We start from the raw sequence: 23332 nt of genomic DNA on the forward strand, positions 1-23332 counted from the left end.
TATATATATATATATATATATATTAACAATTTTTTTAATGAGATAATCTATTTAAGAATTATTAATATATTGAAAATTGAAAATTTTAAAAGAACAAACACCAAATGAAAAATTAAAAAAAAAAATACACAATTTAGTATATTCAACTTTTTTAATACATGACTTCTAAATTAGACATAAAATTCAAAAAAATTATTCAATATACAAAATTAAAAATTCAAAGCAACAGATTCAAATTAAAAGTTTAAAATTTTAGAAGGTTGAAGGATCTAACAGGAGTTTTTAAAAGGTTAAAAGAAAAAGTAGACACAAAACTCAAAAGTTGATAACCCAATGCAAAGTATCAAACTTTAAGCACTAATTTGATACATTTAGCTTAAAATTAATGAATAAATACCGCAGGTCTTCTCTCTGTACGAGTTTATATACAAACAAATTGGTGGCGAAGCAGATCGACCAGCTCTGGATTTATGCGAAGAATTTGCAATCAGTCTTCAGATTATCGAGTTCCACTTCCCAGTTACATTGTTAGCTCTAATAAGCTAACACTTAACTGTTGATGTTCATTCCAGTTAAAGATGTAGTAAGCCAAACCAAGTTTTGATCATCCTTGTGCTTGTTCCATGCTGCTTTAAACTGCTGACCTTTGCTCCTGAAAATAACCAAAATCAGAACCTCAAGATTCAATCAGCACAGCAGAAATGATAAGAAATTCTTACTCCTGGAGAAGGATAAGTGCATCAACAACATGCTTTCTGATTGCATCACGAGAACTTCTTGATGCAGCCTTTTCGTATAACAGTGCAAGCTCATCCACCAATCTGCCACCAATATACAACCATTTGAGTTGCACAAATACGAAGATGGCCATTAAAATGGTGTGAGAAGTTAGTACTGTTCTGTTATTATTGTTGATAGCTATATCTCGTTGTTTGTGGAGAGAGTCATGGACACTAGAAACTAATCCGTCTAAATATCATGGCACAACAGTAATGCAGAGTGACAGTAACTGTATAATGATCCTGGAAGAACTCTGTGGTTAAGTTGAACTTCATCAAACAATTGGAAAGCAGAAAATGTGGGAGGCCTCCAGTCCTTTCCAATACTTTTCGAATTCAGATATGGGGCTCTGTACAATCTGACTTCCTTTATTCCCTACCACTTTCTGGTCTCTTTCCTGTGTGCTAACTAGTTTTAATAACTGAGGTCCCCATGGCATTTGCCTATATCCCCACACACATCTTCTCCTATATTCTCTTCTTAAATAAACATGGGTATGGGACTAATCCTATAGAACTACTGCTTCATCCTATTACATTTGGCACTATAGGATCAAGCAGGTGGAGTTGGTCTATCAGAACAATTGCTTAATTCGAACTAGGATAGCTTGATTAAGCACTTGAAAACGGGTGAAAGTAAGTGTGAAAGCACAATAGAATCTGAAGGGAATGAAATTGCGAAAATTACCAACACAAACTATGTTGCAGACAAATAAGTTGTACGAGAAAAAAATTGAGATATCATCAAATTTAAGAAACGTGAAACATAAAACTTAAATAACCTTTCAACATATGGCGTCTTCCTTATCCATGTTAACCTCACAACTGTTTGTATTCTCTGTAGAACCTGCCCAATGGTAATAAGATTAGTATAATTAATAAATCCAGGTAGTACACACAAAATGGACTGAACTGATGCAATCGTGTTCGGCAGAAAAAGGCAACAAGTTCACATTGAGAGATGTCTTCAGAAGTGGACACTGTGAAACTCTTGCCAATGTGTGAAACCCCGATGCTCATCAGCCCAACTGCCGAGGGACTTAAATCACAAATATAATTTATTTTTACAAGTAGATGCTGACAAACATCATTAAACCAAAAAGCTCTCACTTTCAAGAAACGACACCAAGACAAGTTGTTATAATCACAGCAAAACCAGTGGGCATGTTACAAAAAGATTTATTATAGAATTCAAACGCAGAGCAGTGTCAAGACTCGAAAACTTGTTTGATCAGGAAATTAGTTTTCAGTTGAGAGTTACACTGTTTAGGGGTCGACGAAGTAATCTCTTCTCTGACAGAGAAAAGGTGAGTTCACAAAAATTCAAGATAAACATGAACGTTTCTTTGAATATTTACCGTTTAAAAGTATAGTCGATATGGATCCCAACCAAATACCTGTAAAAATACAGAAAATAGAAGGTCGAAGGAGAAATTGGACTGTTCTTTCCTAACGAGAACATTTGTAAGAAATTTAAGGTCCCTGCCCTTGCATTTCAAAATGAAGTTATAGTCTAAACAAAATGTATTCCTTTGATGCTTGAACTGAAGGACTGAATCAGGAAGTCGACACAAGATTTTTTATTTTATTTATTTATTTATTTATTTTTATAGGAATCCACACAAGAATGTTAACTTTAAAATCCTCTGATTCTCAAACAAGAACGTTTTCTTCCTAACAGAAATAGAAGAGTCTTAACGTCTAAAGAATTCAGAGAATAGATATAATATGGATAATATTTTATCTACCTACTAAACACCATAAAAAATTTAACAATTATTTATTGTTTTGAAATAAAAAAAAAAATAAAGATCTCTCTTCTCGCACTCCTCTTCTCCATTCTTCTCTTCTAGTTGTCAAAAATATATGGCAATCAATATAAGTGATCAGGAAGTATTATTCATCATAAAGCATTATCCAGTATATTTTAAATGACAAATCATATATCTCTTACTAGTAAAGTGGTCTCATCATCTTCAGCATTCATCCACTGGAAGAAAAGTGGAAATATGCGCCTTGTATGAGCCAGCAGCACCAGACCCATACAGTTGAAAAGAGGCTCAATGTGTTGAAGCCATGCAATACGGCGTTCCTTGTTCCTTGGCTGTCGCTCCAAGTGACCCAACATCTCATTAACCATCCTTTCAATCCTATGCAAGTATATAAATGGAAAAGCATATATATTTGACAAGAAACCAAGGACAAGTTAGGTCAGATAAGAATAAATTCTAGCATTGTTACCTCTTATAACCAAATGTTGAAAAAGAGAGAATGCATTACAACAAAAAGTTTACCATGAGCTACGAGGATTCATTTTGTGAATGCTAGTTACAAGAAGAACCGACATTTCAACAACATAAGGCCATATCTCATCACTTGAAGGGACATTTGAGCAGCACGCATCAAGAATCACATCTTCATACCAACCTAGCTCTGCAGCATTGACATTTTTTACAAGATGTATAAAGCTAACCATGCCCTGCCCCTGAAAGTAGGCAAAGAAAGTAAGGCCTTTTATTCAGTATCATAAACAAGTGCGAACAATGAAATCAAGAGATAAGCTTCTCGTTCACACAGCATAAATTTTAATCAAAATACTAAGTTCCATTTTCAGCATGAAAAAGCATGATGATATCCAACAGAGTTGGCAAGTATCAGAGATTGAAAACAGGAAATCAGAATGCTTACTTTCACTTCCGGTGACCAGTGATCAAGGGCAGTCAGTGCACAAGGAATCACCAAATTACACAACTTCCCCAAATGTGGATAATCAATCTGCAAGAATTTATAGGAAAACAAACCCCATATCAAACCAAAATACCAGGCAACACAGACAGAACTGCAGTATATTGAACAAGAACAAAACCTCAGACCTGGGTAATGAACCATGCAAGTTGATGAGCCGCAACAATAGCAAACCCCACAGGCACTCTGGCTGATGCAGCGGAGACCTCGTCAACCTCGTCAGATTTATCTATCGAGCTCTCCTTAATATTCTCCTTCAACAACGGTAGCACCTTAGGAATAATTTCCACCACCAATCTTTTCTCCTCCGGTATCAAACTAAAATCTAAACCCAGCTCCTCAATGTCCTTCGAAAACCCATCGCAGAAAGCAGAGACATATGCCTTAGAGAGCATTCGAAACGCTGACTCGGCAGCAAGTGAGAGGTCTTCGGGGATCCATGAAAGAAGGTCAAAGGTCGAGGAACGGGAAGACGATATTAAAGCACATGCTAGTGCGAAGTCTTTGATGGAGGAGTAAATATCCTCCTCAGTAGGAGTGATTGGGAGTGAGGTTTTTCGAGGCAGAAGGGATTCGAGAATGGCTTTAACAGAGACATTCGACCCCTCTGAAGGTTCATCGCAGAATTTCGGAAGAGATTGGATGATTGGTTCAGAAAACCTAAAATCACCAAAAAGATCAAATTACATTCAAGAAGTTCGACAGAAAGTGCACAAGAGGGACTTACTGAATGCAGAGATCGCGGATAACTTGAAGCGAGTCTGACATCTTTGTTTCCAGTTGGAATCGGCTCCTCCTAGCCTGAAATTAACTGTTCACAGCGAGCTACTTCCACAGAAAATCCTCGCCGGTACACACTTCTCATTTTCATATTTAGTTTAATCCAACTTAAAATCACCTTTTTAAATTCAGTAATTCAAATCTATATATTTAATTTTTTATTCAAAAAAATAGAGATACTGACTATTTATTAGGTGTCTGATTTATGTTCATTTCATGTTTAGTCTCAAAATAATTATTCGATTTAAATTACAATCCTAAAAAATTTGTGTTCAAATTGGTATGATATGTTCTTGAATTTAATTTTGTGTTTAACTGAAGAGTTTGTCACCATAATTATGAACTAATTGAGAGTTTATACAAAATCATCCAAATACGATCCATGCCTAGACGAGAGAAGGGTGAAGGCTAAATTAGAAATACAAAGAGACAAAACGACACGTCGTTACTCTGCAGGATGCCGACGGTGGAGTTTCAGTAGTACTGAAAAAGTTGAAGAAGAAAGTAGCACCGGGACGGAGTAAAGTTGAAGCAAGCAATGTGTGTCTTTCCGGCAAAGATATTTTCACTTTTTCTCTCTCTCTCTATAAAGAATCGACGCTGTGAATAATGTATCATAAATTATTTGTTTCTGGCTTTCGCTTTATCTTTCACTTCATTATCTTTTTCTTCTCCGCTCCACTTGCTGTAACCAAATACATTCTCTGCATTTTGTTCCTTCTATCATTTGAGGCACCCATCTTCAGTTTCGATTGCATGTCAACTCTGATCAAGATCTTCTTCGTTCAGCATTTTGGGTTTGATCCTATTCTCCACTAGATTTTCAAGTGTTTTAGTTTAAGCTCATCGATTTAATTTTCTGAGATTCTCAGATTATTTGCCTGCAGCTTCTTGTTTTGTCTTCTGAATTTGATCTGGGTTTTTGCGTATTGGTTGTGTTTGATGAAATGACATCAGGAGAAAGGAGGTTGTTGGATTGGGATAGCTTGGTGGCTTTGAATTGGAGGAGATTCTGGTTGGTTGAGAATAGTCGGATCTACTCTTAAGGCTTTTAGCCATGTCGTTTATTGGCACCCAACAGAAATGCAAAGCTTGTGAGAAGACTGTGTACCCTGTAGATCAGTTATCTGCTGATGGGGTTGCTTTCCACAAGTCATGTTTCAAATGTAGCCACTGCAATGGAACACTTAAGGTACGTCACTTAAGCTTCGATGTACATGATTACTGAGCACTTTTATGGGTCAGAATGTGAGAACTTTTCTAAAATGATTTGTTAAATGCTTTCAGCTGAGTAATTATTCTTCAATGGAAGGTGTTCTGTACTGTAAGCCTCATTTTGAGCAGCTCTTTAAGGAAGCTGGGAACTTCAGCAAGAACTTTCTATCTAGTATGTTCCGAACTTTGTCGAATTTAGAAGACACTCTACATCATGGATCTTGTAGCTATCGCTTTCTACTAACATTTTCTGTACTTCTCTTTTTCTACAGCTGCAAAGTCCTCCGAGAAGCCAACTCCAGAGCTGGTAAATTTAAACCCAATGCTGCAATTAATAGTGATTGAATTTATAAACAGCCTGCTCATACCGTAGCCTCTTGTTGGTTCCAGACTAGGACACCAAGCAAAGCGGCCAGCATGTTTTCTGGGACACAAGAAAAGTGTGCTACATGTGGAAAAACTGCATATCCACTGGAGAAGGTTAGTTTAAAAGACATTAAAAAGATATTCAAATATTTAAAACCCTCTTAATCACATCAATAGTCAATTTTCACTCTCTATTTGAACTGTCTGTGCATATATATGATGAACCGAATTATCTTCTTGCAGTCGTTTGAATTTGTTTTGCATACCATTGTTTCAACATGAACATATCGACCTCTATAAGAAAGGGATATTCTTTAAAGCTACTGCATCTAAATGAGTTGGTTTTCTGAATGGCTTGAATGTGGCTCTTGTTTGAGCCAATTAGAGAACTGATGATATATAAGCTTTGAGGAACTGTGGAAGTTACATGTTCTTAGTTTTGTTTATCTATAGTAATTCCTGCTGACGTAGAAATGGTTCCATCTCAATTTTGAAGTACTTTTGTTGGTATTGGCACTTTGTATGCATCAGTGCTGCTGTTATTTTATCTGCCGGGCATTGCTTGTTTGCAGGTGACAGTTGAGAGTCAAGCCTATCATAAGTCGTGTTTTAAATGCTCCCATGGTGGCTGTTCTTTATCTCCATCAAACTATGCTGCACTTGATGGAATTTTGTACTGCAAACACCACTTTTCACAGCTTTTCAAGGAAAAGGGAAGCTATAACCATCTGATCAAATCTGCATTGATGAAGCCGCAAGTAGCAACCTCTGATCCAGACACTTCAATGGTCGAGTTGTAAACTTCCAATTTGTGGTTTTGTTGAGTCCATTTTCCCTCTGCTTTCCCCCTTCCCCACCCAGTGTGTTCTACTTTGTTCCTCACGGTTTCGTGATGGGAAACAAAAGAGAAACTTGCATGGGTCTCCAGCTCGTCATGCTGAGCCAAATTGTTTATTTGCTTGATTCATGGAACTTCGCATTTGAAAGTGGTAATGATTTGCCTAAACTTTATGAAAGCATTTTGCAACTGTTAGTTTTGGGTTAGTACAAAATAGATATGGAGTCATTCTGTAACCTGCTGAATTATTCTTAGTTTCATGTTGACCAGTACTTCAATTGGTCTAGAAAAGAGTTTCACTTTCTTTCATCTTGATATCAGTTGGAAATGACACAAATCGTAGGCTTCATTACTATCTTTTAGATGTTCTTCTGGGCGTCGATGTGAATACTGGAGGACTGAGCTACCTTGCTCCATGAAGAATGGTAAAAACCAATTATTTTTTCTTCGATCAATCTACATATGGGAAGCCATTAACAAAACCAATCGTTCATTTTTTGTATTTTTAGTTCAACAATGGTAGTGTGGAGATTGAACCATCATTCTTTGAGATTGTAATTGCAAATTATAAGCTAAGTTTTTAATAATTTAAATAAAAAAAAAGTTTTTAATGGCTTCTTGAAAGGTTACAGCCTGAAGAAGCTGTTATAATAGGGGTGGAAGGACCAGTTAGCTTAACCTTTGCCATGAGGTGTACCTCAACTCTTACAAGGCAACCCTCTAGCAAACCAGGTGACGATTAGCATTGTCTTAAGATCTTCCTATGGTGGTTGAACACAGAACTGAAGAGATGGGTTATATAGGATACTACTCGACTCCTAAGATCGAAGAAGATGAAGCTGCACCAGAAGCGATTAGCAGACCTGAGCCCCCAACAAGCATACAACAAAAGCAGAACCTAAATCAGTAGTAAAGATTGAAGAGTCGGGATTGGTTCCATTCCATACAAATCCTGAGCATGGAAGGAGAAATTCAAATGACAAATTTATCTGTTTCTATATTTTCTTCCAAACAAGAAATATTACCCTCCAACAAAGTTCAGAGTAACTCGGAATTAACAAAATAGTGTGCCAAAATGTTAAAAGATAAGGTTGTTTTTTCCCCCTTAATTGATGATCAAGGAGTGTCTATAACAGCCGACCTTTATGTAATAAACAATTCTATTAATCCTTTCTAAAGAAGTAAAACTTTACCCCATAATTCTTCCTTATTAAATTCCTATTTTGTGACAGATCTTGTGAGGATGATACAAATATAAACCAATGCCTAAGCTAATAAAGCTTTTCGAGGGGAAAAAGAATTTGAAGGCTATATAGTTAAGAGCAGTTATAACAGGCCGGTCTACACCTGCTGCCTCCAGTATTTGACGACTGCTGCCACCATGCAAAAAACGAAAGTAGGAAAATGCGCTTCACTTAAATTGTTCTCATTTGCTTCTTTTCTTGGATTCACTGTAGAGGATAACCCCAATAACTGTGAGCGCGTAACCAAGCATTCCAGTGACTGAGACTGGATTTCTGAAGATTAAAATTGAAATCACCACAGCAACAGCACCCTTGGCATTGCCGAGCACCTGAAAGAAGCCATAGCTCATGAATTATCTGACAGACTTTGGGCTTTAAGAGAGAAGATGATGCATGATTCCTAAGCACAGAAGCAACAAAGAAACTCCTCGTACTAAAGACACAGAATGCAGTAGTTTTTTTGAAGTAATATGTAGCCAACATTATGAAAGTGTGTTTGTGCATTGGTCTTGGAGATGTATAGAAAGGGAGCGAGTCCGTGGTCAAATATTATTAGAATTTTCAACAAATCCTCGAATAACAATACCAATTTGTTTATGCCAATGTTTCAACCCTCAAAAAACAAATATTTGTTGGGGCGCTTCAAAAGAAAAGATAACAACCAAAACTTGGGTTGTAGAAAGTATACATGGATTATATAACTCTTCCAAGGGTGTGTGATGATCATGTTAATAGTAATCTTTTTGAACGTTCAAACAGAAACAGAAAAACAAAACGTGGTTATAAAAAGAGGACAAACATAAGCATCAATGAAGAAAGTAGGCATACCTGAAGTGTCAATGCACTGGTGTGTTTGGTAACCAAAAAATTCGTCAGGTTTACAAAATACGCAAGTGCAGAGTTGAATAGCAGATACCAGATGATCTTTTTATCATCTCGAGCAAGAGCCAGAGTGATACCGACCACATTTTCTTCCATGAAAAGTGATGCAGGCAGCAGAAAGACAACGGCTATAGGAGCCATGTACAGAAGAAGATTCATGGAATTCAGCTTCTCTCTGAGAAAGATAAGTGTCGGAGCTCTCATTTGCAGTTTAAAATCAATTAAAATTGTTCATTATTCTCCGAATGAAGACTAAATCACTAGTAAAGAACAACAACAAGCCCCTTACCCTTCAGAAGAAAGCAAAATTCCTTGCAGGACTGATTTGAGTGCCCTTGCAGCCGTAGCTGCAACACATATTATAAATCCAAACAGATGGAAACTCGGTTCACCCTGATGTCAATTCACACAACAAAGAATCAGCAACACAAAGATGGAAAGTAGAGAAACAGCATTTATTATGACAAACAATTTTCCAAAGGCAACAATTATTGTCTACCTCAATTATCTACTCATCCTCCCCCCAACACCAAATGAAAGAAAGGATATGAGAAAAGATCTTTGCAGTTTACAACAACAGTTAGGTTGGTCATAATTGCCTCCAAATTTTCACGGAATATTTGGAAGCCATCCACAGTCAAGCCAGTAGAGACGGGCTTGCCTTCCTCAGTCTTATACAAGTTTTAAAATATGTACAAACTACACATTTGAAAAGATGTGAAGAAAAAAACTTATGTGGGCTGTCCGGGATGCACTCTAGAACAAGTTTTCTATAGGTAAAGTTGACGTATACTTAAAATGACTGTTCATAATTTCATGGTTATAAGAAGGAAAATAACTTCATTTCGAAAACAGAGAACAAGTGAAAATAAGCAAAAAGAAAACGCTTGTTTTTTTTGCAGGATTTTTATTCTAAAAAGCATCAAGGTACTAGTCAATGGGAATACTCCCAAAGAACATCTAACAGAATCACAATGCCTCAAACCATATTGGTCATCTAGTCAGAAATATTCTACGAACTTTCTGACCTTAGATCAGGCACTTACATAAGCGAATTCTGTTCAATCATGGCAAAAAAGGAAACTAAAACTAAAATGACAAAATTCGCTGAAAAAGTTGCTCAAACAATTAGCAAATACCAAAACACGTGGCATTCCAATCCGAATTACCAAGCAACTACAGGAATCAAGTAAATAACCTTCTCAAAGATCACAGCAATTAGGATTGGAAAAAAGTAGAAGGTGTTGGTTCTTCTTACCCCACTGGCAATAATGACCCCAGTAACAACGGGGACGAGAGTAATGTAAGTGAGCCAAGCTTCCCTCTTCAGCGTCATAAGGTAAGCAAACACCGCCGTAAAGAAAGGTGTGGTGGCCCCAACAGCCTGGTTGAACGAGACCGGCAAATACCTAAGAGAAATGTTACCAAAGACAACAGAAATACAGAACACAAAGCTAAGCGCCGAAATCTTCATAAATTGAATCCGAGATCGAATCGCCTGCATCGGAACCATCTTCAACCAAGCAATCGCAACGTAGCTAAGCAGAGAGCAAGCAGTCATGTGGCACATGGTCAAGAAGATCGGGTACTTGAACCCATAGTTGCTCAGCAAATATTTGTTCAACAAAAGGACACCAATGTTGGAGGAATACCAGGAAGTCACAAGCCCGATCGTGAAAAAACGACTGGAACCCTTCATTTCGGCTGTCGGTCTGGATCGAGGGCGGCGATTTCTCAAAGGCGTCGGTTGGAGCTCCGATTGGGGACACTAGCACATGGATCTGCAAGTAAAATCTACAAGAATGAAGCAAGAAACATACACATTACAGAGGAATGAAGGTGGGGTTTCCATGGATCTGAGAACAGAAGTCCATGGGAGGAATTGGGCGTGCAAGAAAATTGAAGCGAGGGAAACGAGTAGAGAGTTGAAAGAGAAAGGAAAAAAGAGAAAATTTGAAGAAATGGGTCTTCGTCAAATGGGAAGAGCGTCGAGTTTTGAGGATGACCGACGACAAATTGGGTCTGATGAAAAGAGAGATAGATGAGAGAGAGATTTGAAGCAGAGGAGGTGGTAAACGCACAAGGAGGAACGATTCCTCCACCTTCATTTCTTCCATTTATCAATATTATTATTATTATTATTATTATTATTATTATTTTATTCTCTTTCCAAATATTTTTTAGTTTTTATTTTTCAATTAACTCAAATACATATTTTTTAAACAACATTTTGAAGTCGTGACTTGAATTTATTTTATTTTTAAGACATTGTTTTCTAAGGCTCTTTGAAAGTTAAATTAACAATTTTGAGAATATAAAAAAGTGTTGTGGAATTTTAAAAAATAGAAATGTTTTTTAAAACTAAAATTTGACCAAAATTCATGAATAATTCATGGTTTACAAGTAGATGAGTGGTAGTAAGGAATCCTGTTAATTAAATAATATCTACAGCACCAAAGACATTTCAATTTAGTTCAATGTTAAAATTTTGATAATTCTTTATTAAGATTTGAATTAGGAAACAAAATTTAATTTATTTTTTTTATGAAATTTCATTTCGTCGTTGATATTTAATACATTATAAATTATTTTTCACCTTTCATGGTATTTGAATTAATATTGGGGCCTATAGCTTTTAAGCAAAGTATTTTTGTAAAAAAAAAAAAAAACTTAAATGAAATCTTGATTAATTTTCTTTTTAGGTAAAGAAAATCTCAAGCACATTTAATTTAAATAATAATAATAACTAAAAAATAAATATCTAAACCAACGTGTTGAATCGGGAACTGAGCCACCGAAGAGAATTTTTCAACGCGTTAGGAAACTACGGAGTCCAAACGCGCCTCATTTTAAGACATTATTAATTATATTATTATTTTCAAAAGAAAACAGCTTTTAAAATATATATTTAAAAGAAAGAGAGAAAAAAGTGGAAGTTGGAGAATGAAATGGAGGAAGTGGGACCCACGTCCTACGCGGACCGGACGGCTTTGCGTCGGTTGCCGGCTGATTCCACCGGAATTTCAATCTCAAGGCTTTGTACGGCAATTCCGGCTGATTCCTTTTTTAGGTATTTGTAAAAGATAAACGCTCTGCCCTCCCTTTATATTTTCTTACCCAATCTTAATACATTTAATTATTTTTTAAAATCCATTAAAGAAGAGGCACAGATTTATAGATGCTATAAAGTTATTGATTATTTGCAAATGAAAGTGGGTCTCCAACCATGGAGATACCTTATTTTGCGGTTTATTTAATGTCTTTGTTACTCAAATTGAATTCGCGCCAGATGTGCAGCTGATTTGCTAAAGCATTTTGGAGAGGCATTTGGTCAAACTCCTCTAGTTTTCTCCGATAATTGAGCTTCTTAGACTAATTCAAAGGAAGGCATGGGATCCACTCTTTAGGCCTAACTTTCGTCCGTGCATTTAGAATTGTCATTAATGCAATAATTTCTCTTGCACATAGCGTTGAAACGCACAAAACTGTATTTCCTTCCAAAAATTGTATTAGAAGATTGCCTTATTAGAAGCATAGCAAGTTCCTTATCAACCAAATGGCTTTGAGGATAACACTAACGAACCCAAACAAAAAGAAGAATGTTGGAGATGCATTCAAATTGCCAACTCTCCTTGTTAGAATTGATAGAAATAGGAAGTATCCCTGTAATTTCATTTTCAAAACTCAATCAACAAGAATGGTTGCACATGTGGAACCTTTACTGCAACACAAATTCATCAAGCTGCTTAGATCTAAAAGTATATCACCTCTAGTCAAATTAAATAAAGATAACTATCTAATGAACCTACCTATGTTAGACTTTTTAGTGTCAAACATTCATCCATTCTATTCAGTTGCACACACAATGTGAGACTCAACTTTTCAATACATTAAAACAAAATAGTTCCCAAATTTATCAATACCCAATAATTACGTAAACAGCCTGTGACTCATGACTCTAATTTGAGCCATTTTTATAACTCGTTCAAACTAATCCACAAATATATCAACCCGGTTGATGTATTAACAATGTATATGTTTTGACACCCGATTATTAAGTAATAAAGTGGAGGGAAACGGGAATAAAGAGAATCAACGAAAAGATGTGCAATCCACGTTCATATTATAGCTGAAAGCGCAAGTATGTAAAGGCTTCGTATACGGGAAAACCACTTGAGAAAAGTGCAACTACATCGCATGAAAAATGCTCAAGACAAGTGGTTCTATAATTTTGTTCAACTACTTGGCCTAGACAGCAAAAATGACCCAGTACAGAAACAGAAAATGATTCTACCTTAGCTCACAAAACATGATAAAAATATAAATCCCTTCATGTAACAACCACTCGTTTCATCAAGGTTCTCCATGACTGCAAGGACAGAAAGCAACGGTAAATAAACAGAAACTAAGATATCTAATAAGCAACAGTGAAACAAAAAAATAGGCCATCATAGTAAGGTCCACGTGTGATGTGGTGAACAAATTCCCACATCCTTTTAAATGTTTGCACTTCACCCACAAATTAACTTGCCACTATCTCGATTGAGTAAATTTAAAATCTGTCTTTCTAAAATTATGGAATTGCCCATACCGAGGCGACAAGTTAAAATTGATGAATTGGCCAAAACATTAATACACTATGCATATCGAAAGCACAGGAAACAGGCTGTCAATCCAAATATCTTCTGTCAAATTCCATCAACTACTCAACAAAAGCTACATTCTTCAACTTGGTTCAAACAAACAGTCTACTGCATCAAAATCTCTAAACCCAGACTTGTATAGAAATATATCAATTGAATACAAGCAGGCCTCCTACTGAAAATGCATATCGGAGAAGAAATACAGTCATCCCACATTGGTGAACAATATGGTTATGAATGAACATTGCAGCTCAATTACCCACTACGTACAAAGTTAGCAAACAAAACTAGTGCACTTTGAGGCCAAAGACAAGCCAAGCAATAATGAGCAGCATCTAAGCATACAAAGGACAAAAAATAAAGAGAAAATTATCAAAATCTAGAAATTTCCAGCACATTGAGAAACTAGTCACCTCAAATGTTGCTGGGGTACATGAATACTCTGACCCTGTCACCCTGCAGTGAATTTCAAGATACAGTCGTTAAAACCAAAACAAAGAGAGGCCTTAAACACAAAAGGTAGTCTTTTTTTACTGTAACTCTATACCATGGACTTCGGTGGCAGATTAGACTTGAACTTCGCTCTAACGATGCCACTGTTACCATGAGGCCTTGCGACCTTGCCCCAAATGCAACGATAGTGGGATCCGTTCTTCTTCACTTTAGCCTTGTAGATATATGCCAATCGCTTTCCTTGGTACCAGGAAACCTCATCCTTGGAATTAACACCCTCAATCTGAAGTAAAGAAGTGTTTGGGTACTGGTTCGACTTCGACCTGACCAATATACCAACCATCTTTAGCTTTCGAACAAATGACAAACTATTCCCCAATAACAATTTGGGTAGTAAACAAGTGATATAGTTTAATTTTACAATAAAGTCGAGGAAAAAATAATAAAACACAGTCGAGAAACACACAACTTTAATATTACTTTGTCGATTTTACAGAAAGCGAGAAAATGCGAATGCCAGAGTTAATAGGCAGTAGTGCTTGATTACCTCTTGTAGCCGAGAATTGTTCCCCGGGTGTAAAGTCTGATTCCAACAAGAAACATAAGCGAACGACAAATGAAACAATTTTAGGGTTAGAATCATCGAAAGAGGACTTCTAAAGGAGATCTTCGCTAGGTTGAGATTACAGACCTGACTCTCTCTCCTTGGCTTCCTTTCACCATCTTCGGCGTCTGGTTTATCCTTCAGCTACAGGGTTCGGACGGCCGGCGAACTGCGTTTCACTCCCTACTAAAACCCTAATTCTCAAAATTTATAGCACCGCGTTTGTGGGCTTTGTTGATGGGCCATACTATATTGTTGGGCTTTAAGCCTTTTAACTCCGACCCATCAATGGCGGACCGGTAGGCTAGGCCCAAATCAACGTATCATCTCGACCCCATAGTAGAGGCCCAACAAACTATGGATTGGGCAGAAATTATTGTGCAGAGTTGGTCCAAATCCGTGGAGAAGGTGGTAGAAGCTTATGGAAAAGCCGGGAAAGGAAGAGGAGAGAAGAGAAGATACCAGAAAAGCCACGAAACCACTTGCATGTTCTGTTGCTTCCTATTTAAACGCTTTGATGCCAACTGTGGAAGGGCATCGATAAACACAGCAAACAAAATTCCAATTCTATCAGTATTATTTCGCAGTTTCAACAATTCTACTCTCTAATTCACCAACATCAATGTCGCTGATTCCAAGCATTTTCGGTGGGCGCCGGAGCAACGTCTACGATCCCTTCTCCTTGGACGTCTGGGATCCTTTCGAGGGCTTCCCATTTTCAAGCTCACTGGCCAACGCCCCTTCCTCTGCTCGTGAGACCTCTGCTTTTGCCAACACTCGAATCGACTGGAAGGAGACCCCAGAAGCCCACGTGTTCAAGGCGGATCTTCCGGGGATCAAAAAGGAGGAAGTGAAGGTTGAAATTGAAGAAGGGGGAGTTCTGCAGATCAGCGGAGAGAGAAGCAAAGAACAGGAGGAGAAGAACGACAAGTGGCATAGAATTGAACGAAGCAGTGGGAAGTTCATGAGGAGATTCAGGCTGCCTGAGAATGCGAAAGTAGAAGAGGTGAAGGCCAACATGGAGAATGGGGTGCTGACGGTGACGGTGCCCAAGATGGAAGTGAAGAAGCCAGAAATCAAGGCCATCGACATCTCTGGTTAGACAGTGTCGGTTCTTCCGCCTGATCTGCCCATGTTTTGATCGGATTGTAGGCATGGTGTTAAGTAAGTTGTTGGATTAAGTGGGTATCTGTTTTGGTGTCTTCTACAGTGTTTGTGAATGTTGTTTGTGAATGTTGTTTGTGAATGTTGTTTGTGAATGTTGAAATGATGGAATAAAAAGAAGGTTTTTAAGTTGAAATGATGGAATAAAAAGAAGGTTTTTAAGTAGCGAAGTCTCTTGAGTTAGTGAATAGTAATTGTTTTGTAGTACAGTTAACCAATGTAATTCAGTAAGCTGATAGCAATGTCATTACGGTGTATGTGAAGTACATGTTGCTCAAACCAGCTTAAAAAGTGGTGCCTGCTAAAGAAAAATCTAAAACAATAAAGAAAAATCTAAAACAATAAAGAAAGATCTAAAACAAGAAAGATCTAAAACAACTTCTCATAAAGTGTCCAAACGCACCTGAATGAAAACCAACTCCAAACAACTTACTCCACAGCCTAGGTTAAACTGTATCTGTTTCAACTCAGTCTAGAAAGTGATTAAGCATGCAACTCAACTCGCTCTTCTTCAAGATAGTGTCTTAACTCACCTTTTATCTCAAATTGTTAAGAACTAGCTTCTAATTTTGAGATCACAATGAATCTCAAACTGACTTCTTTGTTTGATAAAAATCTTTGTACAATGAATATTTGTGGTGTGTTAAAAGATCATATACTTCTTTTAATGGTGCGGCCTGTCACGTTTGCTATCAATTTTGGAAGAAAAGAAATTTGAGCTCTATGTGTTCCACTTGTACCTTCATCCAACTTTAGGTGAGATTATTAAACATCACTTATATAACATTCAAGTTTGTGACCACTATCTATTATTAAACATCACTTATATAACATTCAAGTTTGTGACCACTATCTATACGTGCATGTTCATTCGTCTGCGATACAATCAAGTTACCTTTACACTAGACCAAGTTCATTCAACTTTACCTAGTTCTTATTTGGTGCCGAGGTCTTTAATGCAACGGCACATACCATTATCTTGATTCCCAATTAACATGGCCTAGATTTCATCCCAAGTTATAGGGTTTCGTCGGCCATCACAACTTACTCGATCTTGAGAACATGCCCCAGTTGATTTATAATATTGAAATATCTCGAACATCCTTCCATCTAGGTTCTATTGAGGCATTGGATCCTCTCATGCCCATGTCGTGTCATTTATAGCTTCGTACGGGATAGTGGGTGTATGATCCAACCTCCGACATATGGGTTGGGGTGCAATATCGACACACTCGTGCCACCCTGTACTATCCTTGAAAAACCCATTTTATAGGAAGTCGCTTGAAGCACTCGTCTCGCAATGCTCACTCTCGCTATGACACATGTATGTGCTACATGGTAGTTCGATTAGGCCACAAGAACCAAAGGTGGTGGAGAGACAACACCATGTCTTTCTATAAGGTACATTTAAACATAGCTTTGGCTGACATGTGGTGTCGTAGAGAGCCCATCTAGTGTCCAGTTGACACCAAATTTGGCAAGCTTTCATATTTCACATGGACTGACTCGATTTCAGAACCGGGTGTAAAAATTTCCTTGAAATCTCGACTTTCAAAGTTAAGATACGAGGCCCTACTCACTCTTCAACAAGCCTATATGTGACTTTCCAAACTACTCAAGGTCCCTATCTTGCTTGCCTCAACTTCTCTTCAATGCCATTTTGTGTAGTGTATTGATGACACATCGTCTTCTTTGGTTATATCATAGCACTCATTGAGGCTCTCAAGAATCGCTCGCTGCTTTGCTTGTTGCAACAGGAAGATCACACCTTACCCTCACTAAATTTTTAAGTGTTACTCTCTTCGACATTATTGAACTTTAACCAGAAATGTCGATGGACTTGATTTCAGGCGCATGCTCTGCTCAATTCTACGCCATTTGTCCTTCTTCTTCTCTTGCTCTTTGGCGCTTCTCGTTCAAAAGAAACAATTTCTAAACTGACACAACTTGGGCCTAAGTTACCTCAAATGGGGTACAACACTTCAACCTCGTTTGGTCTCCATGGAGTCATCACTCAGCTTTGACTACCCCTTCAGGATCAAAGGTAACTCACAGCTAACCTCTATGGGATTAGCCACTTCGACTTTAACAGCTATCCTCATAGGTAAGCTTCACCGTTATCTGATTTTCCTAGATGTGCAACTCATCGTTCTCCCATTTAATTTCTTGGGTCATTACATGAACTTTAAACCCTTCAGCTTTAAATCTCTTATAGATTTGAGACATTGGTTTAGTTGATAATTTCTGTCACGAAGGCAATTGCTTTTATATTTACCCTCCTTTTCTTTATAGCCAAAGGGTTGGAACTCAAAATATATGTACATTAGTATCCTGATATTATTGTTTTCTTATTTACTTATATTCCATTTTACACCAATTTTCATACACACACCCAACAATTTCAAACCTGAAGACTCACACACACACATTGCAGCACTTGCACACAAACAAAGACCAACAGAAACAAATGTTTAGCCTGAGATTTCAATGGATCTGATTTCAGGCTTCTTCCCTTTCGTCTTAGGCACCCTCACAGTGAGAACTCCATTTTCGATGCTGGCCTTCACCTCTTCAACTTTAGCGTTCTCCGGCAGCCTAAATCTCCTCATGAACTTCCCACTGCTTCGTTCAACTCTGTGCCATTTATCATTCTTCTCCTCCTTTTCTTTGCTCCTTTCTCCACTGATCTGCAGAACTCTGCCTTCTTCCACTTCTACTTTCACTTCCTCCTTCTTCATCCCCGGAAGATCGGCCTTGAAGATGTGGGCTTCTGGGGTCTCTTTCCAGTCGATGCGAGTGTTGGCCATAGCAGAGGTCTCCCCACCAAATGGATCCCAAACATCCAATGACAAAGACAATGACATGGGGTCCGAGTTGTTGCTCCTACGCCCACCGAAAATGCTTGGAATCAGCGACGTCATTTCTCACTTCTGCTTACTTCAAAGCTTTCTTAAAGAGTGCAATAATCTGAATATCTTCTTGTTTGTTGCTGATGCCGAAATCGAGGCGCACTTCGGGGTTTAAATAGGACGTGGCATACAAATTTTGAGATATTTCGTGGGTGTTCTGGTGTTTTCGTTTCCCTTTTTGACTTTTGGTTCAAAATTGATGCGTACAAAATTCCAAAATCTTCTGGACCAATCGGGTAAGTTCATTGTTCTGTTTTTTGAACAAGCAAATAAGCCCATAGTTGAGGCCCAATGAAACTATGGATTGGATCGGAATTACTGTGCAGAGTTGATCCAAATCCATCGAGAACATGGTAGAAGCTTGTGGACAATCCAGGAAAGGAAGAGGGGAGAAGATACTAGAAAAGCCACGACACCACTCGCATGCTCTGTTGCTTCCTATTTAAATGCCTTGATCCCAGCGGTGGAAGAGCATCGACAAACACAGCAAACAAAATTCCAATTCTATCATTCTCAACTATCAGTTTTAGCAATTCTACTATCTAATTCACCAACAACGACGATGGCGTTGATTCCAAGCATTTTTGGTGGGCGCCGGAGCAACGTCTTCGATCCCTTCTCCTTAGACGTTTGGGATCCTTTCGAAGGCTTCCCATTTTCAAGCTCGCTGGCCAACGTCCCCTCCTCTGCTCGTGAGACCTCTGCTTTTGCCAACACCCGCATCGACTGGAAGGAGACCCCGGAAGCCCACATCTTCAAGGCTGATCTTCCAGGGATCAAAAAGGAGGAGGTGAAAGTTGAAGTTGAAGAGGGGGGAGTGCTGCAGATCAGTGGAGAGAGAAGCAAAGAGCAGGAGGAGAAGAACGACAAATGGCATAGAATTGAACGAAGCAGTGGGAAGTTCCTGAGGAGGTTCAGGCTGCCGGAGAACGCAAAAGCAGGAGAGGTGAAGGCGAGCATGGAGAATGGAGTGCTGACGGTGACAGTGCCTAAGATGGAAGTGAAGAAGCCGGAAATCAAGACCATTGACATCTCTGGCTGATGTTGTGTTTTGGTTATTGTGATGAGTGAAGGGTTAAATAAAAACATGTAATTTAGTAGTAGTTTGTTACATTGGAAAGTCGAAAAGGAGTCTGGTCGGTCTGGTCGGTCTGGTCGTGTACTAGACACAGTATCTCATATTTAGTCGTTGATGTATAAGATATGAATATCCAGTTCTCTTCGTCTCTAATAAAAAACGACAAAAAAAATTGAATTGGACATCTAAAATTTTGATCTTAATTTAATTCATCAAGACATAAGAAATTTCTTTATTTTATTTATTCACTTCTATTTGAGAAAATTGAATCTCTAAATCATCAGACGTAAGAGAAGAGTGGTAAAGAAGGAGTTTATAGTTTGTTTCTTGATAACTGGTTGTACACCTCCAAGGCTTTATAAATAGGATGTTATACATAATTTATTCCCGCTTTTGTAATGTGCAAAATGAATTTTTAAGTGGTATTACATAATAAAGCAAAGAATTGTGATGCACATTGTGTTTGCAATGTGCATCGACTTCGTAATCAAACATGAAAAAGGTTTGTTTGAAAATGAAAACAATGCAAGTTATCCCACCGTAAGTAGTTTCAATATAAACCAAGATCCGGCTTGAATCGGATTCACACCATACCAGTGAATACGAATTCATTAGAGCCCACTTGACTGATAAGAAGAAGTGATCAGACCAATTCTTTTAATATGGTTGAAGAATTTATGATTGAAGAATTTAAGAGCATCGAAGTATAATGGAATATAATTCTTGATTTCCAGCACAATTAGAGACCAATTCTTTTAATATGGTTGAAGAATTTATGATTGAAGAATTTAAGAGCATCGAAGTATAATGGAATATAATTCTTGATTTCCAGCACAATTAGAAACATAATTAAAGAGCTAGTATTTAAGAATCTATTCTTAAAGTCTTAAGTCTCAAGTCTCACGAAAGAAGAAGAAGAAAAAAAATGGAGGATTTTGTAAACACATTTGAAGAAAGAATTTTTCGTTATTTTATATTATTTCTTCCTCCAATAATTTATTTTTCTCTATTTTATTTCTTTTTTAATTTTTTTTTTAATTTTCTTTCGTTTTTAATTTTTTGTTATTTTCTTTCATTTTTAATTCTTATTTTATTTTATTATATTATTTTCTTCTTCTTTTATTTATCTTCGTTCTCTTCGTTGTTTGTTTACATATGATTTTTTTTATTTTATTGTTATTTCTATTTTGTATTATTTGTTCCTTCTAGTTTTTTTTTCCCGATTTTCCGTCTTTTTCCAGTTTTATGGGTTTTTATTTATTTATTGTCGATTTTTAAAATTTTCTCAATAGCATATTATTATTATTATTATTATTATTATTTTAAGCTTTCATCTTTTTTTTTTCAATTATATAGTTACTAAATTAATATAATTAATTCACCCATATTATACTATATTTTATAAATAAACTCAAATCCTATATTTTATAAATAAACTCAAATCCTAGATCCACCCGTTAAAGCTAAATTAATAATTTTCAATGATCTCACTTATCAAAAATAAAAACAACGTTAAACGAAGTAAATTTTAAAATTAAAAAACACATCAAATTATCAAAGATACTATAAATTGTCTAGTACCAAACAGATTTATTTAATTACCATATATTTTCTTTTACACATATCTCCTTTCACGCTTTCTTTTTCATAGATCATAAACAAAACCCAAACAGCCCACAAAGAGACCGGAAATTACAAACCCTCTTCTTCATCTTTTTCACATTCAAAAACATTGTAGAAAACACCAAAATCAGAAACCCACCATTTCAACAACTTACTTTTGCCCATGTGTGATCAACACATGGGCAGATCAGGAAGGAGCAGAAGAACCAACCGTGTTTAACCAGAGATGTCAATGCTCTTGACTTCTGGCTTCTTCACTTCCATTTTGGGCACCGTCACCGTCAGCACTCCATTCTCCATGTTGGCCTTCACCTCTTCTACTTTCGCATTCTCAGGCAGCCTGAATCTCCTCATGAACTTCCCACTGCTTCTTTCAATTCTATGCCACTTGTCGTTCTTCTCCTCCTGCTCTTTGCTTCTCTCTCCGCTGATCTGCAGAACTCCCCCTTCTTCAATTTCAACCTTCACTTCCTCCTTTTTTATCCCCGGAAGATCCGCCTTGAACACGTGGGCTTCTGGGGTCTCCTTCCAGTCGATGCGGGTGTTGGCAAAAGCAGAGGTCTCGCGAGCAGAGGAGGGGACGTTGGCCAGAGAGCTTGAAAATGGGAAGCCTTCGAAAGGATCCCAAACGTCTAAGGAGAAGGGATCGAAGACGTTGCTCCGGCGCCCACCAAAAATGCTTGGAATCAACGCCATCGTCGTTGTTGGTGAATTAGATAGTAGAATTGCTGAAACTGATACTTGAGATTGATAGAATTGGAATTTCGTTTGCTGTGTTTGTCGATGCTCTTCCACCGCCGGGATCAAGGCATTTAAATAGGAAGCAACAGAGCATGCGAGTGGTGTCGTGGCTTTTCTAGTATCTTCTCCCCTCTTCCTTTCCTGGATTGTCCACAAGCTTCTACCATGTTCTCGATGGATTTGGACCAACTCTGCACAGTAATTCCGATCCAATCCATAGTTTCATTGGGCCTCAACTATGGGCTTATTTGCTCGTTCAAAAAAACAGAACAATGAACTTACCCAATTGGTCCAGAAGATTTTGGAATTTTGTACGCATCAATTTTGAACCAAAAGTCAAAAAGGGAAACGAAGACACCAGAAGACCCACGAAATATCTCAAAATTTGTATGCCACGTCCTATTTAAACCCCGAAGTGCGCCTTAATTTCGGCATCACCAACAAGAAAAGAAAAATAAAAATATCTCAACGCAGAGTTCTTTGTAGTCTTTTAGAAGCTTTGAAGTAAGCAGAAGTGAGAAATGACGTCGCTAATTCCAAGATTTTTTGGTGGGCGTGGGAGCAACAACTCGGACCCCATGTTATTGTCATTGGATGTTTGGGATCCATTTGATCGGGAGACATCTGCTATGGCCAACACCCGCATCGACTGGAAGGAGACCCCAGAAGGCCACATCTTCAAGGCCGATCTTCCGGGGATGAAGAAGGAGGAAGTGAAAGTAGAAGTAGAAGAAGACAGAGTCCTGCAGATCAGTGGAGAAAGAAGCAAAGAGAAGGAGGAGAAGAATGATAAATGGCATAGAGTTGAACGAAGCAGCGGGAAGTTCGTGAGGAGATTCAGGCTGCCGGAGAATGCTAAAGTTGAAGAGGTGAAGGCCAGCATCGAAAATGGAGTTCTCACTGTGAGGGTGCCCAAGACGAAAGAGAAGAAGCCTGAAATGAGATCCATTGAAATCTCAGGGTAGACATTTGTTTGTGTTGGCCTTTGTTTGTGTCTTAAGTACTGCGATGTGTTAATGTTAAGGTTTGAAGTTGTTGGGTGCGTGTATGAAAATTAGTGTAAAATGTAATATAAGCAAATAAGCGAACAATAGTATCAGCCTACTAATATACATACATCTTGTGTTTCAACCCTTCGATTGTTTTTGTGTTCATGTGTCTGACCCGTGCTATAAAGAAAAGGATGTTAAACATAAAAGCAATTGGCTTGAACTCCTTTTAAATTATTGTTATGAGTGATATTATCGACTAAATGAATGTCGAGGTTC

At 37.7% G+C, this 23332-nt stretch overlaps 9 protein-coding genes across 10 annotated transcripts; 4 read left to right on the forward strand and 5 right to left on the reverse strand.

Moving 5' to 3' along the window:
• Positions 1-303: 303 nt before the first annotated feature.
• On the reverse strand, positions 304-4434 carry LOC111807687 (ARM repeat superfamily protein). Its single transcript, XM_023693515.2, has 8 exons — positions 4252-4434; positions 3653-4184; positions 3468-3554; positions 3074-3264; positions 2734-2929; positions 1562-1626; positions 720-821; positions 304-652 (listed from the first exon to the last, which is right to left on the reverse strand). Exons 1-8 carry the CDS (start codon positions 4290-4292, stop codon positions 550-552), a joined length of 1317 nt encoding a protein of 438 aa, XP_023549283.2. The 5' UTR covers positions 4293-4434; the 3' UTR covers positions 304-549.
• Positions 4435-4571: 137 nt separating this feature from the next.
• WLIM2A (GATA type zinc finger transcription factor family protein) lies at positions 4572-6918 on the forward strand. 2 transcript variants are annotated; one of them, XM_023693535.2, is made up of 6 exons: positions 4572-4844; positions 5262-5496; positions 5592-5691; positions 5792-5826; positions 5910-5999; positions 6458-6918. In XM_023693535.2, exons 2-6 carry the CDS (start codon positions 5362-5364, stop codon positions 6683-6685), a joined length of 588 nt encoding a protein of 195 aa, XP_023549303.2. In that variant the 5' UTR covers positions 4572-4844; positions 5262-5361; the 3' UTR covers positions 6686-6918. The 2 variants fall into 2 exon arrangements, with proteins under 2 accessions (XP_023549303.2, XP_086973511.1); XM_087117385.1 differs by lacking the exon at positions 4572-4844 and adding an exon at positions 4865-5101.
• Positions 6919-7694: 776 nt separating this feature from the next.
• LOC111792614 (putative sugar phosphate/phosphate translocator At3g11320) lies at positions 7695-10945 on the reverse strand. Its single transcript, XM_023674136.2, has 4 exons — positions 10108-10945; positions 9139-9242; positions 8796-9024; positions 7695-8296 (listed from the first exon to the last, which is right to left on the reverse strand). The coding sequence occupies exons 1-4, from the start codon at positions 10546-10548 to the stop codon at positions 8150-8152; spliced, it is 921 nt and encodes a 306-aa protein (XP_023529904.2). The 5' UTR covers positions 10549-10945; the 3' UTR covers positions 7695-8149.
• Positions 10946-12941: 1996 nt separating this feature from the next.
• On the reverse strand, positions 12942-14776 carry LOC111792627 (large ribosomal subunit protein eL33w). Its single transcript, XM_023674162.2, has 5 exons — positions 14637-14776; positions 14493-14528; positions 14040-14268; positions 13906-13948; positions 12942-13218 (listed from the first exon to the last, which is right to left on the reverse strand). The coding sequence occupies exons 1-4, from the start codon at positions 14666-14668 to the stop codon at positions 13907-13909; spliced, it is 339 nt and encodes a 112-aa protein (XP_023529930.1). The 5' UTR covers positions 14669-14776; the 3' UTR covers positions 12942-13218; position 13906.
• Positions 14777-15068: 292 nt separating this feature from the next.
• Positions 15069-15979, forward strand: LOC111792622 (17.8 kDa class I heat shock protein). The gene is made up of 2 exons (XM_087117392.1): positions 15069-15834; positions 15868-15979. Exon 1 carries the CDS (start codon positions 15172-15174, stop codon positions 15649-15651), a length of 480 nt encoding a protein of 159 aa, XP_086973518.1. The 5' UTR covers positions 15069-15171; the 3' UTR covers positions 15652-15834; positions 15868-15979.
• Positions 15980-18036: 2057 nt separating this feature from the next.
• On the reverse strand, positions 18037-18709 carry LOC111792687 (17.8 kDa class I heat shock protein). Its single transcript, XM_023674241.2, has one exon. The coding sequence runs from the start codon at positions 18632-18634 to the stop codon at positions 18185-18187; it is 450 nt and encodes a 149-aa protein (XP_023530009.1). The 5' UTR covers positions 18635-18709; the 3' UTR covers positions 18037-18184.
• A 372-nt stretch (positions 18710-19081) lies between these two features.
• On the forward strand, positions 19082-19836 carry LOC147793804 (17.8 kDa class I heat shock protein-like). Its single transcript, XM_087117395.1, has one exon. It carries the CDS (start codon positions 19185-19187, stop codon positions 19662-19664), a length of 480 nt encoding a protein of 159 aa, XP_086973521.1. The 5' UTR covers positions 19082-19184; the 3' UTR covers positions 19665-19836.
• Positions 19837-21306: 1470 nt separating this feature from the next.
• Positions 21307-22121, reverse strand: LOC111792649 (17.8 kDa class I heat shock protein). The gene has a single exon (XM_023674196.2). The coding sequence runs from the start codon at positions 22017-22019 to the stop codon at positions 21540-21542; it is 480 nt and encodes a 159-aa protein (XP_023529964.2). The 5' UTR covers positions 22020-22121; the 3' UTR covers positions 21307-21539.
• A 379-nt stretch (positions 22122-22500) lies between these two features.
• LOC111792695 (18.2 kDa class I heat shock protein) lies at positions 22501-23195 on the forward strand. Its single transcript, XM_023674252.2, has one exon. It carries the CDS (start codon positions 22586-22588, stop codon positions 23027-23029), a length of 444 nt encoding a protein of 147 aa, XP_023530020.2. The 5' UTR covers positions 22501-22585; the 3' UTR covers positions 23030-23195.
• Positions 23196-23332: the final 137 nt, after the last annotated feature.

The sequence above is a fragment of the Cucurbita pepo genome, chromosome 1 (genome assembly GCF_057944985.1).
Source record: "Cucurbita pepo subsp. pepo isolate OVF chromosome 1, ASM5794498v1, whole genome shotgun sequence".
Classification (NCBI taxonomy): domain Eukaryota; kingdom Viridiplantae; phylum Streptophyta; class Magnoliopsida; order Cucurbitales; family Cucurbitaceae; genus Cucurbita; species Cucurbita pepo.